The sequence below is a fragment of the Echinops telfairi genome, unplaced genomic scaffold, assembly GCF_000313985.2.
Source record: "Echinops telfairi isolate 266 unplaced genomic scaffold, ASM31398v2 ScPeMD7_1713;HRSCAF=2227, whole genome shotgun sequence".
Taxonomy (NCBI): domain Eukaryota; kingdom Metazoa; phylum Chordata; class Mammalia; order Afrosoricida; family Tenrecidae; genus Echinops; species Echinops telfairi.
The window spans coordinates 15,115,820-15,128,266 of record NW_022105611.1 but is presented as its reverse complement, the minus strand read 5'-3'; the positions used below and the strand labels follow the sequence as shown (position 1 = coordinate 15,128,266).

The 12,447-nt window shown below is 50.6% G+C and overlaps 1 protein-coding gene across 1 annotated transcript in view; it reads right to left on the bottom strand.

Moving 5' to 3' along the window:
- Positions 1 to 2: 2 nt before the first annotated feature.
- LOC123522044 (teneurin-4-like) overlaps positions 3 to 12,447 on the bottom strand; it is a gene marked incomplete at its 3' end in the record, with an annotated part of 439,709 nt that continues 427,264 nt past the window's right edge. The window contains exon 5 of the mRNA XM_045293083.1: positions 3 to 43. Coding sequence (XP_045149018.1) covers positions 3 to 43 — 41 coding nt within the window. The remainder of the gene's footprint in view (positions 44 to 12,447) is intronic.

The following is a 12,447-nucleotide window of genomic DNA, read 5'->3' as shown; positions in this document are numbered from 1 at the left end:
GGCGTCCGGAGCCGCGGGTGGTTCTGCAGGCCGCCCGGGTGATCTAGGGTACAAACACAGCTGTCAGGGTGACCAGCGAAGAGCCCCTCTGCCCAAACAAGCAGTCCAGAGAACCTTGAACCAGGACTAGAGGGCAGGAATTTCAGGTTCAGCCCCTCCCACCCACCAAAAACAAGCAAGCATGCAACAAAACCCTGTCATGGAGTTGATGCTGGCTCACAATGACCCTGTGAGACAGGGTAGAATTGCCCATGTGGGTCTCCGAGACTGTAATTTACGGGAATAGAAAGCCATCTTTTCCCCTCTGAGGCTGGTGGGTTCAGACTGCTGACCTTTCAGATTACAGCCCATTTGTAACCACCGTGCACCAGGGCTCTCCCAGCTCACCAGGCCCTGACTGAGATCCACATTCACTCCGTCACTGTTGATGCAAACGGTATTTATTGAGCATCTACTATGTGGGTCTGAGGATTTACCCATTGACAACATGTCCCTAGATCCTTGTCCGCATGGAGCTTAAGTTCTGGTATAGGAGAGAGACTACAATTGTTTTCGTTGAAAACAAACGAAAGCAATGGCCATGGATGTCACCTACTTCACCCTGTCCTCTCCTACTGTGAGTGGAGGGACTGTCAAAACGCCATGATAGCAGAGTGGGTAATGTATGCCTTAGGCTACTAACCACAAACCCGGCAGTTCGAAACCACCAGCTGCAGTTTTCAACTCTTGTAAGAGAGTTACAGTGCTGGAAACCCACGGAGCATTTTGGTTTTTTTAAAATCATCTTATTGGGGGCTCATATAACTCATCACAATCCATCCATCGTCTCAAGCACATTTGCACATTTGCTGCCCTCATCATTCTCAAAACATTTGCTTTCTACTTGAGCCCTTGTTATCAGCTCCTCATTTTTCCCCTCCCTTCCCGCTTCACCCTCCCTCATGAACCCTTGATAATTTATGAATTATTCTGTCATATCTTACACTGTCCGACATCTCCCTTCACCCACTTTTATGTTGTCTGTCCCCCAGGGAGGGGGTTATATATAGATTATTGTAATCGGTTCCCCCTTTCTACCCCCCAGGAGCAGTTTTACCTCATCCTGTAGATTTGTTTCATAACAAATCAGAATTGACTAGATGGCAGTGAGGGACTGAGGGACGGAGGGAGGGAGGGAGGCTCAAGCAGGAGGAGCCCCAGTGGCATAGTGGGCTATTAACATGGAGCTACTAGCCCCAGGTCAGCAGTTCAAACTCACCAGTCCCTCTGAGGGAGAAAGCTGAGGCTATCTGCCTGTTAAGAGTTAGAGCAGTGGTGCCCAACCTTCCTAATGACGCGGCCCTTTAATACAATTCCTCATGTGGTGGTGACCCCCAACCATGTAATGATTTTCATTGTTACTTCATCACTGTCATGTTGCTACTGTTATGAATCGGGCGACTCCTGTGGAAGGGTCATTCGACCCCCAAAGGTGTCGTGACCCACAGGTTGAGAACCGCTGAGTCAAAGCCTAGGAGGTAGTTCTACTTTGTCCTATAGGGTTGTTATAAATTGAAATCGACTAGTTGGCAATAGGTGGCTTTGGTTTGGACTAACCAGAAGCTCAACATCACTGAAGAACTTGCTGGAGAATGAAAAGCCTCAGCCCTGCCCCGCCCTTCCTGAACAGTGCGGCTAGGGCAGGGCACCACAATCTGATTTCACAAGCCCTCCGACCTGGTTCTGAAGAATGCTAAAAGTTGAGAAGTACAGGTGGTAAGGCGGGCACCCTAGTGGCATAGTGGGTTCCCTACTGCCCCGGAAGGTTTCCGAGACTGTAACTCTTTATGAGTACACAGCCTCATCTTTCTGCCTTGGACCGGCTGGTGATTTCAAACTACTGACTTGGTTGTTAGCAGCCCGACACCGAACCACTATGCCCCCGAGCTTCCTCTTGGCCCTCTGTATGTGTTTGATTAATTTCCACAACCCACAATAGTGCAGCTCATTTTTATCATCATTTTACAGAAGAAACAGATACATATTTTATTTACTCTGCTCAACTTCTTGAAAAAACAAGTGCTATCCCCATTAAATGGATGAAACAAAGCTCAGAGAAGGTACGTAAACACCCAAGGTTAGGTGTCTAATGGATAGTTACAAAAAATAAAATTTCTAGGAGGTGTAGCCAACCTATCATGGACCTAAGCTATGCTCGAAGAAAACCTACTCTTCGGGAGCTGCGGGCATTAAGGGGGTGAATGTCAGGAAACTGGTTAGAGTCGAGATTCTGCAATGATAACTGCTGGGCAGTCAATGCCCAAGTCACGTGACCTCTGTAGCACCAGTTGTCTCACCCTAAGTAATGGGGCAAATGTTTACAAAGGGCTCCGGCGAGCTCCAGTGAAATACAAGGGACACGGGTCAATGGCTGTAAAAGAAATCTCTCTTCACAGCACAGTTTGCAAAGGCTCTTGTTGCATTTGTTGCTCACGAGAGACCTGGGCTCTACAGGAAGAGGCAGGAATCCACGGAGAACCAGGACTCACACCAGGGCAGGTGCGTTTCAATGGCTGTGTTCTTCACCAGGCGGCCGCTGTGTGGAAACCATCGAACACAACTAGGTGGGCGCTGTCAGGGTTACGGCTGTTTTTAGTGGAGGGGTGAATGGCTCTCTGCCCTTCGCTAACCAGTGTTTTATGGCAAAGCCTTGTAAAGCACGTCTGGGGAAGGGGTGCACACGGCCCATCTGAAGAGATTCTCTTCTTATTGCAGACTGCTGCCTTCACGTAAAGCCCACCCAGGGCCTGCAAAGCCTTTTGGGTTCCGGGCTACACCTGTCTTTCCCAGTGTCTCTATCTCTCTTACACTTACACACACCCTCAAGTGTATGAGAGCTCAACTCTGATGAGGATAAGGATGTTCATGCAACCTAGACGGTCCCGCTAAGGCTGGTCGAGGAAGCCGGTTCACGGTAGGGAACAGAGTGCAAGCAGTGGGAGTCAGGCAGGCAGACGGGCCCACTCAGGGGTCTCTGCTCCTTGCAGGAGAAGGTGAGAATATGCTGGGTCAATTGTTTTGCCCGGTGACTTCAGGCAACAAGTTCATGGAGACAGAGCCTGGGAGAGAAGCCAGCAACAGGAGTGGTTTCCTGGGCTGACAGAAGGCCGCTGTCCCCGTCCCTTGCCTTTCAGGGATACTTGCTGGCTGCAGTCCAGGGCCCCAGAGCCACGAGAAGTGACTGACCCACCAATGCCCGATGGGTATCAGGAGGCCAGCAGAGAAGAGGGCACTGCTGCTTGCCCTCTGGTCCACATTAGGAGCCCCCCTTCTTGTACCATTTTCATGAATGGGTATTAATAAGCTGCCACCAGGTACTTGAGCACCTGCTATGTGCATTTTCACTCAGAACTTTTCTACTGTTCACCCAACCCTAGGAGGACTGGATTAGTATCTCTGGTTTACAGTGGAGGCGACCAAGGCCTACAAAACTAGGAAGTCGTCCTAATAAATTCAAAGACTGAATTCCGATGACCAAAGCAGGGTGTTTTTGCACAAAACAACAGTATCAGTCTAGGGTCAAAGGCAAGAAAGGGCAAGGCACTTACTCCCTAATGAAGCCAGCAAGCACCGTGACCCTGGTCAGCCTTACCAGGTCTACAAGCCTGCAGGCCTGTACATGATAATTAAATGGAGGCGCCAGGCTCTGGCTTGATAACTGTTCAGAGACACTGCCAAGACTCTTGAAAAAAGACTTAATATGTAAAGACCACTGGTTATACGTCAAACAATTTTGGACGAAAATTCGATGAGGGCAAGGAATATCCCGGTCCAAGACCTGGTTTTTTGAAGTGAGTTCAGTTGCCACCCCTCCAGACAGCTGTCCATGATCAACCTTCTCTCCCAAGTTCTCTTTCCTCCATTGACTGCCAACAGCAGGTAACCTGGACCTCTCACCTAGTGCTTTATCTGCCTACCGCCCCACTGAGAGAATACGTACGTATGTCTCCATATGCCCTCTCCAGCCTATTGCCACCGAATCCATTCTGACGATAGCAAACCTACAGGAGAGACTAGAACTGCCCAGCAGGGTTTCAACACATGAAATCTTTATCGAAGCACACTGTCACATCTTTCTTCTTTCGAATCACTGGATTTTCAATTAGTGCACCACCAGGGCCGCTTTGGTCTCCCCCAGTAGGGGTGAAAATCCCATTCCCCTCAAGCTATCAGAGTCGAGAACTGAGTAGATACATACTAGGGGGCTTATGGAGTCACCATCTGTCCAAGAGGAACAGGCTAGCGTGGAGGTATCTGTTTAAAAAATGACAGCAGACCGCCCTGAGCGGTCAGATCTACCGAGGTGGGCCTGTCTGGAGACAAGAGCTCTAGATACTCTACCTGGCCCTTTATTTCTCTCCCTTGCCCCCTTCCAAGCTGAGAGCACTAGGACAGGGGACTTGCCATTTCTCAGGTCCCCAAGAAAAAGGCTCTAAGTTTTGGGGGTCAGCAATGAACGACTCACATCCCCTAAAGAAGGCACATGACCTTTATAAAGGTCTGGCTGGACTCTCCTTTCTGCTCCTTGGAATGTACAGGCCCTTGTTTCTGGCTAGAAAGGAGGAGAGTGAAGAAGAGGCTGTAGACGGGCCTTCTTTTCCCGTGGAAGCTCCCCCGATGTACAGTCTACCGAAGGGAATTCGTTTAGTGTTTGGCGAGTTCTACACCAAGTCCTAAGGAGCCCAGTCCTAGGGAGTGGAGTGTTGGGCTGCTAACCACAAGGTCAGCAGATTGAAGCCACCAGGGGCTCCACGGGAGAACGATGAGACTTTTTACTCCCATAAAGAGTGACAGATTCAGAAACCCAGAGGGGCAGAGAAGTTCAGTGCTGTCCTATAGGGTACCTATGAGTCAGAATCGATTTGATGGCCGTGAGTTTTTGGTGTGGTACCGAGTTCTGCAAACAGTGTGTTGGGTCTGCAAATGAATGAGATGGATAGGGCCTTGGAAAGGAATTGTCTGTGGAAAGGGACCCACATTCCTACCTCACTATTGTCTGGAGGATAAAAAGCAGTCGTTGCTTGAGTGCCAAGTACACAGGGGACCATTGCTACGTCCATGGGAAGGGTCCGTGTGTTATTCATCTTTATATTCTGAGGGTCAGTGGAGAGCCAGGCTTGGCACATAGTAAAACACACACACACACACACCCTGTGTGTGTCAGAGTAGAACTACATCCCATAGGGTTCTCAATAGCTGTGACCTCTTGAAAACAGATTGCCAGGACTTTCTCCCAAGGCACCTCTGAGTGGGTTGGAACCATCAGCCTTTCAGTTAACAGTCAATTGCTTAACTCTTTGTGCCACCCAGGGATCTTGGTGCATGTCGGTCCTCAGTAAATGTGGGGAAGATCACGGCAGATCAGGGAGTCGGGACTCTGGTCTGCATGAGCCGTTGCTTCTGTGCTGCTACCTGGGAGTATGTACTGGCATACGTTTGCAAAGCCGTGCTAGAAATTTCAATTTATACCTTCTTCCCGCAGACACAGGCACCAAGTGTATCTCTGAGACAAGCCCCTGTGTGAACCACTTTGACTGCTGTTTGCACACACCTCTGTCAGCAAAGGCTGCCTGCTTATCTGGGTTTTGCAAAGTCTGGTTCCCCAGTAAGATTTTTTTTCTGCCTCCTCTAAGTTCTCAGATGTATTTGCCAATTCTTGATCGTCCTTCAGATTGTCTTCATGTTAAATGCACAGAAATCCTGAGCCCTGGTGCTCCCTAGCTGCACTGTGGTGAGTCACAACCAGTGTGCGCCCTGGGCAGGGCAGTGGAGACCTGAAAGAGACTGGGCTCTGGGCTCAGGAGGCCCTCCAAAGTCCAAGTGTGACTTCTGCCACTTAGTAGCTCTGTGAGCAAGTCGCATGACTTCTCTGAGCTTCCATTTTATCACTAAGAGGAGATCTGTCTGCTATTACAGGTCTGTTGTGAAACTTAAATGAGATAATGTGGATAAAGTACCCAGCACACTGCTAGAACATAAACCTAAACCCAAATCAACAAAAAACCACCACCTACTGCCATCAAATTGGACTCACAGTGACCCTACACATATGGGATGCTCAAAAGAGGGGTGCTGATTCTATCATTACAATAAAACTCATGCATGCTGGATAAATAAATGGTAAAGCATGGAACAGTCCCTCTGTTGGCTACTCAGCAGCATTTACAACAGGGTTCAAAGGATATTACCTTGAGAGAGAGAGAGAGCAGGAATTGATTCTTGTATTTTTACACAAAAAAAAACATTACACCTGTTTTTGGCCAACTGTGTAACTTCCTTCGTCGGTTTCGGGTGTGCACTGTACACATGGCATGCAGGTGCATGCATTCACGTGGGAGCGTTCTATGTGGAAAATATAGCACACCGGAATCCTACTCTGGACCACCCCTGTCTCCCACCAGTCCTGGCCGCAGGAGGGTGCCTGCAGACTGGAAGAGAACAAGGACACCTGCAGCCCCGACACTCAGGGCAAACCTGGGGACACTGGACACACGGCACCTTCATCTGCTGCAATGTGACGGCCGCTGGCAGCGTCCAGTCTGCTTCTCACACGGAAAGGGACGTCTCTGTGCCAGGTTCTGGGTGCAACAGAAGGTGACGCTCCCTGAGCCCCCAGCCCTCCTCCCCCAGTTGTTCTTCGCTCAATCAGCAGTCTTGAAGCAGGCCTGCATTGTATGCAGGGACTTGATTCATTATAAATGGAGGAAGAGCCCCATCCTTGACAGAATGCCAGCATTTGGGATAACAGATGGTAGTGGCCTAAGGATGGAGCTCGGGCTTCATATAGTGAGCAATTGACAAGGGTTGACTGCTGCAATTCTTGCTCATCTTAAACCACAGCCCTGGGGGGCAGGGAGCACAGTAGTCACCCTACTGGCCTCTGTTGGGCTCAGAGAAGGTCTCACAAGCAGTGGCATGTGTTTATTTTCTGAGCAGAGGAAAACGTATGAGGGGGCTTCAAAAAAGCTCGTGGACAAAGGGATGAAAAGATAATGGAATTTTCCAGAATCTGAAGTCGCTTTGCACGTGTGAGGGTTTAGAAGCCCGAGAAAGCAAGACTTGCTGGAGGAAGTTTCCCGGGCAGGGTGGAATCTTACGGAGGAGCTGTGGCAGGAGCCAGGTGGGAGCTGCCTGAAGGACTAGGCCTAGTTTCCCGAGGGCGACAAGGAGCTCCGGAAGGGCCCTGAGTGGAGGGGTGTCAGGTGGAGGCGGGCTCCCAACATGGTCCCAGACTGATGGTAGGAAGGATGCCCGCAAGCATGATTCCAGTGGAGTATGTCAGTGTGTTTTTAATCAGTTCACATTTGAGAAAAGGGCACAAACACCCAGAGCTGTGGCTCAGGCAAGAACTTGAAGATGTCAACTTCCCTGCAATCTTAGGCCAGTGTGAGCTCCACGGACAGGTGCCAGCTGAGGGTCCATCTCCAGTCCTGCACGGTGGCAGGCATGTGCCCAAAGGTGCCCTTGCTATGGGTCATGATGACCCCAGGCAGGGCTTTGAACAGATTTGGTTCCAAGTGATTCCGCCCTGGCAGCGAAATTGGAACAGCCTTGAATTTTAAGATGTGGGTACACCGGACTGATGAGTGAAACAGGGCACGTTCTAGGTTGAAGCGCTGGAATGAGAGTCTCAGAAGGGGCATGGGAACCTGATGCAGGTGACTGGATCTCTTCCAGGCCTGTGGAGAGGGACTCACACACACACCAGCGTAGTTGGCCGCCATCTCTGAGTGGGACCCGCTTGTTTCCCGCTCTGCTGGTAGTCAAGAGATTTGGTTGCTATGCCCCGCGCGTGGTGAGGAGAACATGTTTACAGCCAGGTGGTGACCCAGAGTTCTTCCCAGTCTGGCTATTCTGCTAACATCCACTTTGTACCAGTCTGGTCTAATCCAGTTTTGCCTCTGGCCAGGAATGAATCAGGAGGAACGGTTTCGATGGCCCGCCCTAGGGAGCTCTGGAGCTCAGGCCTACATTGGGCCCTGATGAACGATGGTGGTACTTAATTATCCTGACACAAGAACGCCAGCTGCCTGAGCATGCCAGCAGGAGGAAGAGTGACTTGGCTGCCATGAAAATGCCATCGACTACCACAGACTCAGGGTGACGATGGCGCTGTGGCAGGGCTGGAGCTCAGCTAATGAACCTCGGCCTACCCACCAATTCAGAGAGGCCGGGAGCTCTCTGTGACCACAGCTAGCGGCTCAAACCGGCTGCTCCAACTTCCAGTCTCAGGGCTGCCTCTTTCAAGCTGAGCAACCTGGGGCCAAGTTTTTTAACCTCGCTGAGTTCTAGTTTCTTCATCTGTCAAATGTGTTTGAAGGCACTTTGCAAAGCCGTCTGTAAGGGTGCGCCCTTGATCTAGAAGGACTCTGAGCCCTGGGCTGAGCATGAGGCTCGGGGTCGGCACTCCTCTGTGTGCTTGCTGCCCACTCACGCTCTCTCACAAGCCAAACCTGTTCTGGTTCACTTCCGCCCTATGCCATGGCTCTCCACGCCACGCCGACACCAGAAAACTAAGCCCCATTTGCCTGGTGCCACCAAGAGCCCTCGATGGCAGAGCTGTTCCGGCCGGGCCATTAACTCACTCTGTGACAGTGGGGAAGCCCCTTCCTCCCTCAGGGCTTCAGTTTCTCTATTGGCAAAGTGGAGTTCCTTCATTGTACAGAGGGGCTCCTGACGGTCACTCCAGTCTCGGACAGTCTGACTCTTTGTGGCTTCCCTTGTTCCTCTCAGGGAATTTCCTGCAAAGAAAACATGAGGGATAACCCTACTGCTGATGTTCAAACTGCGAGAGGAGAGGAGGGGAGGGGGGGAGGGGAGAGGAGGGGAGGGGAGGGAAGGGGAGCACATTTCCATGGAGCTTTAAGGGGAAGACACAGGGCGAAGGTCAGGAAGTTACTTGGCATCAATAGCTCAAGTCAACTTAAGGCAGCTCCTCCTGCCACGCTTGTCCATGCAGAATAGCTGGGCCGCCTCTCTCAAGCTGGTGAGCTCTTTGTCAGTGAAGCAGAGGCTTAACTAACTAGCCCCAATCTCTTCTCTGAGTGACAAGCATCTACCCTCCTCTGACGGAATATGTACAGAGCTGAACTTAGCATCCCTCCGTTTTCCCTGCTGCCCTGATACTGCTTCCTCTTGTGCTTCTGCGCGCAAATTCACCAGCTGCTGGCTGAACCACCTGTCTGTCCAATCACCATGCCCAACAGTCCTCTGAGAATCATTGCTTCCTCTCTCTCAAGTTCAACAATCACGGCCACGTCATCCAGATTTCACCTGCCAAGTGTCTCTCAGGTCCTCCCATCCCCACTCAGGTTCTTATCAGTGGACACATGGGCCAGGGTGATAGCCAACACCAGCACCCCAGCCCACAGGCTCACCCCACTCTAATTCACTAGTACCCATCATCTGGAGTGAATGCCCCCCAAAGAAAACAGGATCATGGCACACGGTGCTGTGATGCCCCACCACCCCGGACAAGTGTTCAAGGAAGAGTATGTGTCCAGAAGCCCAGTTGAAACAAACCCAATATTTGTTTGGTCAAACCTGAAAAAGACTCTCTGAGTTGTCTCTTTCTCATCTTTCCCACACTCAACACGTTATCCACCCACTTCCCGCTTTAAAAAGGGGTCGGGGCCAATAGGCTAGTGAGAAATCAGTTATGAACATGCTCATTGCCTGACCCAATGGCCCTGGCTTTGCATTTGTGGTTTTTCTTCTGCCTGAAAGACTTTCTCTAATTCCTTTTCTTGCTTAACTCGGATGGGAAGTTAACCCTCTCCCCTTCAGGAAGCCTTCCCTGGTCACCATCACCCCCAGTTTGAAGTCGAGGAGCTTCCTGTGGGCTTCCCGCCCCCTCCCCCCTCGATTCTTCACTCTGCCTTATCACCATTTGTCTACTGGTCAGGCTCCTCCACCGATGGCACGCTCCCACGACAGGGCTCCTCAGACCAAGGCTCAGGTGGAGGACCTCTCTGGTTTGCACGGCAGACCCCTGCCTGTCGTCTCTTTCATCCAGGTGCGGCCACCGAGTCCCCAAGAGGCCTGGAACCCACTTCACTCTAAGCACCCTGATCTTTCTCTTTCAACGTAATCTGACATCCTCCAAACTTGAAGAGGGAAGGCCACCGACCTTTGAGATGGGAATAAACTCTTCATACCTTATCAACAGCTGATGCCACAGAAAGGACATCAAAACAAGGAACCTCAAGGCTCCCGGAGGGGTTACCTACTTGTACAATGCCGGAACCGAAGGGCAGGGCGGTTGATCAGGTCTCTTTGCAGACATCACCCCCCACCTTCACGCCCTTTGCACGCCCTACAGGAGGTTAAATACCAGCTTGAGAACAAGAGGATTCTCCTCCATCATGTTCATGCCTCTCCCTTCCATTCATGACCATCAGTAACTCTGGAGAAACTGCTTTCTCTCTGCAGCCTCGCTGACATCCCTAGATGGCTAGAGGCTTGTCCACACCCAGACAGCAGGACAGCAGGGGGGCTAAGGACCATGCCGGCTCTGCCTCAAGCTGAGGGTTCATGTCAGTGGATTCAAATCCCACTTACCCTCCTAACCCCTGGCCAAGTCAGTCTTTCCTGGGCCTCAGTTTCCTTCGATGACCCTCGTTCCCTCAGCACAGTGATTAGGAGAGCAAGTGCCGAGTCAGGTGGAGTTTGAAACCAGCAGCCACCATCCGGCTTGCTCAATGGCTTTGGGTGGGTTTTACCCTCTGAAAGCTTTGATTTCTTTTTCATAGAATGGGGAAAACAACACCGTCCATTTCTTAGTGTTGTTACAGGGATTTAGTGAGATGGTACACGTAGAATGACTATTATTAATATGCTCTCATAGCTCCTTGGAATTCCATCTAATGACTTTTCCCTTAGGCGGTAAAGGGCCCAAGGGCAGAGATCATATCTGTCTTTTTCAGCGAGCCTGGTATTCCCTGCACCTAATTTAAGCTCTCCCTAAAAGAGGGCAGAGTGAACTCGAATTCAGTCCTCGCCTGGGCTGGCTCTTTAGTCCTGGGCACCTGGAGAGTGTTGGCGGGGAAAGAATCCACCTCCTCTGGGTGCATGGCTAGGCGCAGGGTCCTTCTGGAGGATTCCTTGCTTCATGTCCAGAGAAACACTCTATGAGACGTCTTAAGCCCCTCATGTTGCAGATGAGGAAACTTAGCCTCAGAAACATGTTCTTAGTTTATTATAATTCTTTTAAAATCAGGGTGTTTTGTTTTTTTTTCCCCAACAGTGAACATCACACGCCCTGGCATTGGGAGAAACTGTATTAAGTGTGACATCTTGATTTAAAAACCAATCCACAAATAAAACAAGAACACTCGAGGTCACAAGGCTAGAACATTGGCAGGGTGAGGACCTCAACATGGGTCTTTCTGAAGAACCAGAGCTTCTCAAGCCGTGTGCACCGAGTGGCATTACATGTAAAAACCTGATTAACTCTCAGCTCACTATGCTTGTGTGGATGAGGTGTTTGGGAGAATCACAAAACGTTGTGACGTGGGATAATATCCCCTAGCAACAAGCCCAAGAAGGAGGTGCTATCAGCCACTCTTAACAAATAAGGAAACTAGGGTTCCGCAAGGCTAAATGGCTTGCTCTGGGTGGCCAAGTCCACAGAGACTCCATGCCCGGTGCCCTACCCAGCCTTTGTGGAAGTTGCGCATAATCGCTAATCACATCATCATGTCCTAAGAGCACCCGCCCACCCTTGCAAGTCACAAGACAGCCCCTGCTCAGATGATCTTTCTTTTCTTCCTAGAGCCCTAAATGAAATCACCTGGAGAAAAGGCAGACACGTCGAACTAATTATACCGAACAGAATGATGCTCTTTATCATGTATGACATGACCACATGTGGGTTTGCTTTCTGATACAAGCTCAAGAGATCTTGTGCAGGTCTCTCATCCATCAATGTCCATAAACCAAGTCATACTGGAAACGGGTTTTAAAAGAGAAAGTCCTCCGGAAGTCCTCTGCCCAGGGCCTGGCTCAAGCTCTAAGCCCTGGAAGTGGACCAATGGGAGGCAGAATGGCCTCAACGCTTTGAAGGCTACAGAGCGGCTGGCTACTCTGCAAGCTTCTTCAGTGCACGCTCCTTTGAGGTAGGTGTGAGAAGGGGACAGCCAGGGTCAAGAGTGTGGCGTCTGGATGGACTGGACGTGACTCCTGGCAGACCCTTAGCTAGCTCTATATGGCTGTGCGCGCTCTCTCCTTGAGCCCCAGTGTCCTGACTTGACACAGGACAACAGTGCTTAGGGGCTGGTTGGGGAGCGCCCATCAGTTATTTCATGTTAAGCAGGGGTCCTCAAACGGTTTAAACAGGGGCCAGTTCACTGTCCCTCAGACCCGGTGGAGGGCCGGACTACAGTTTAAAAAAAAACTATGAACAGATTC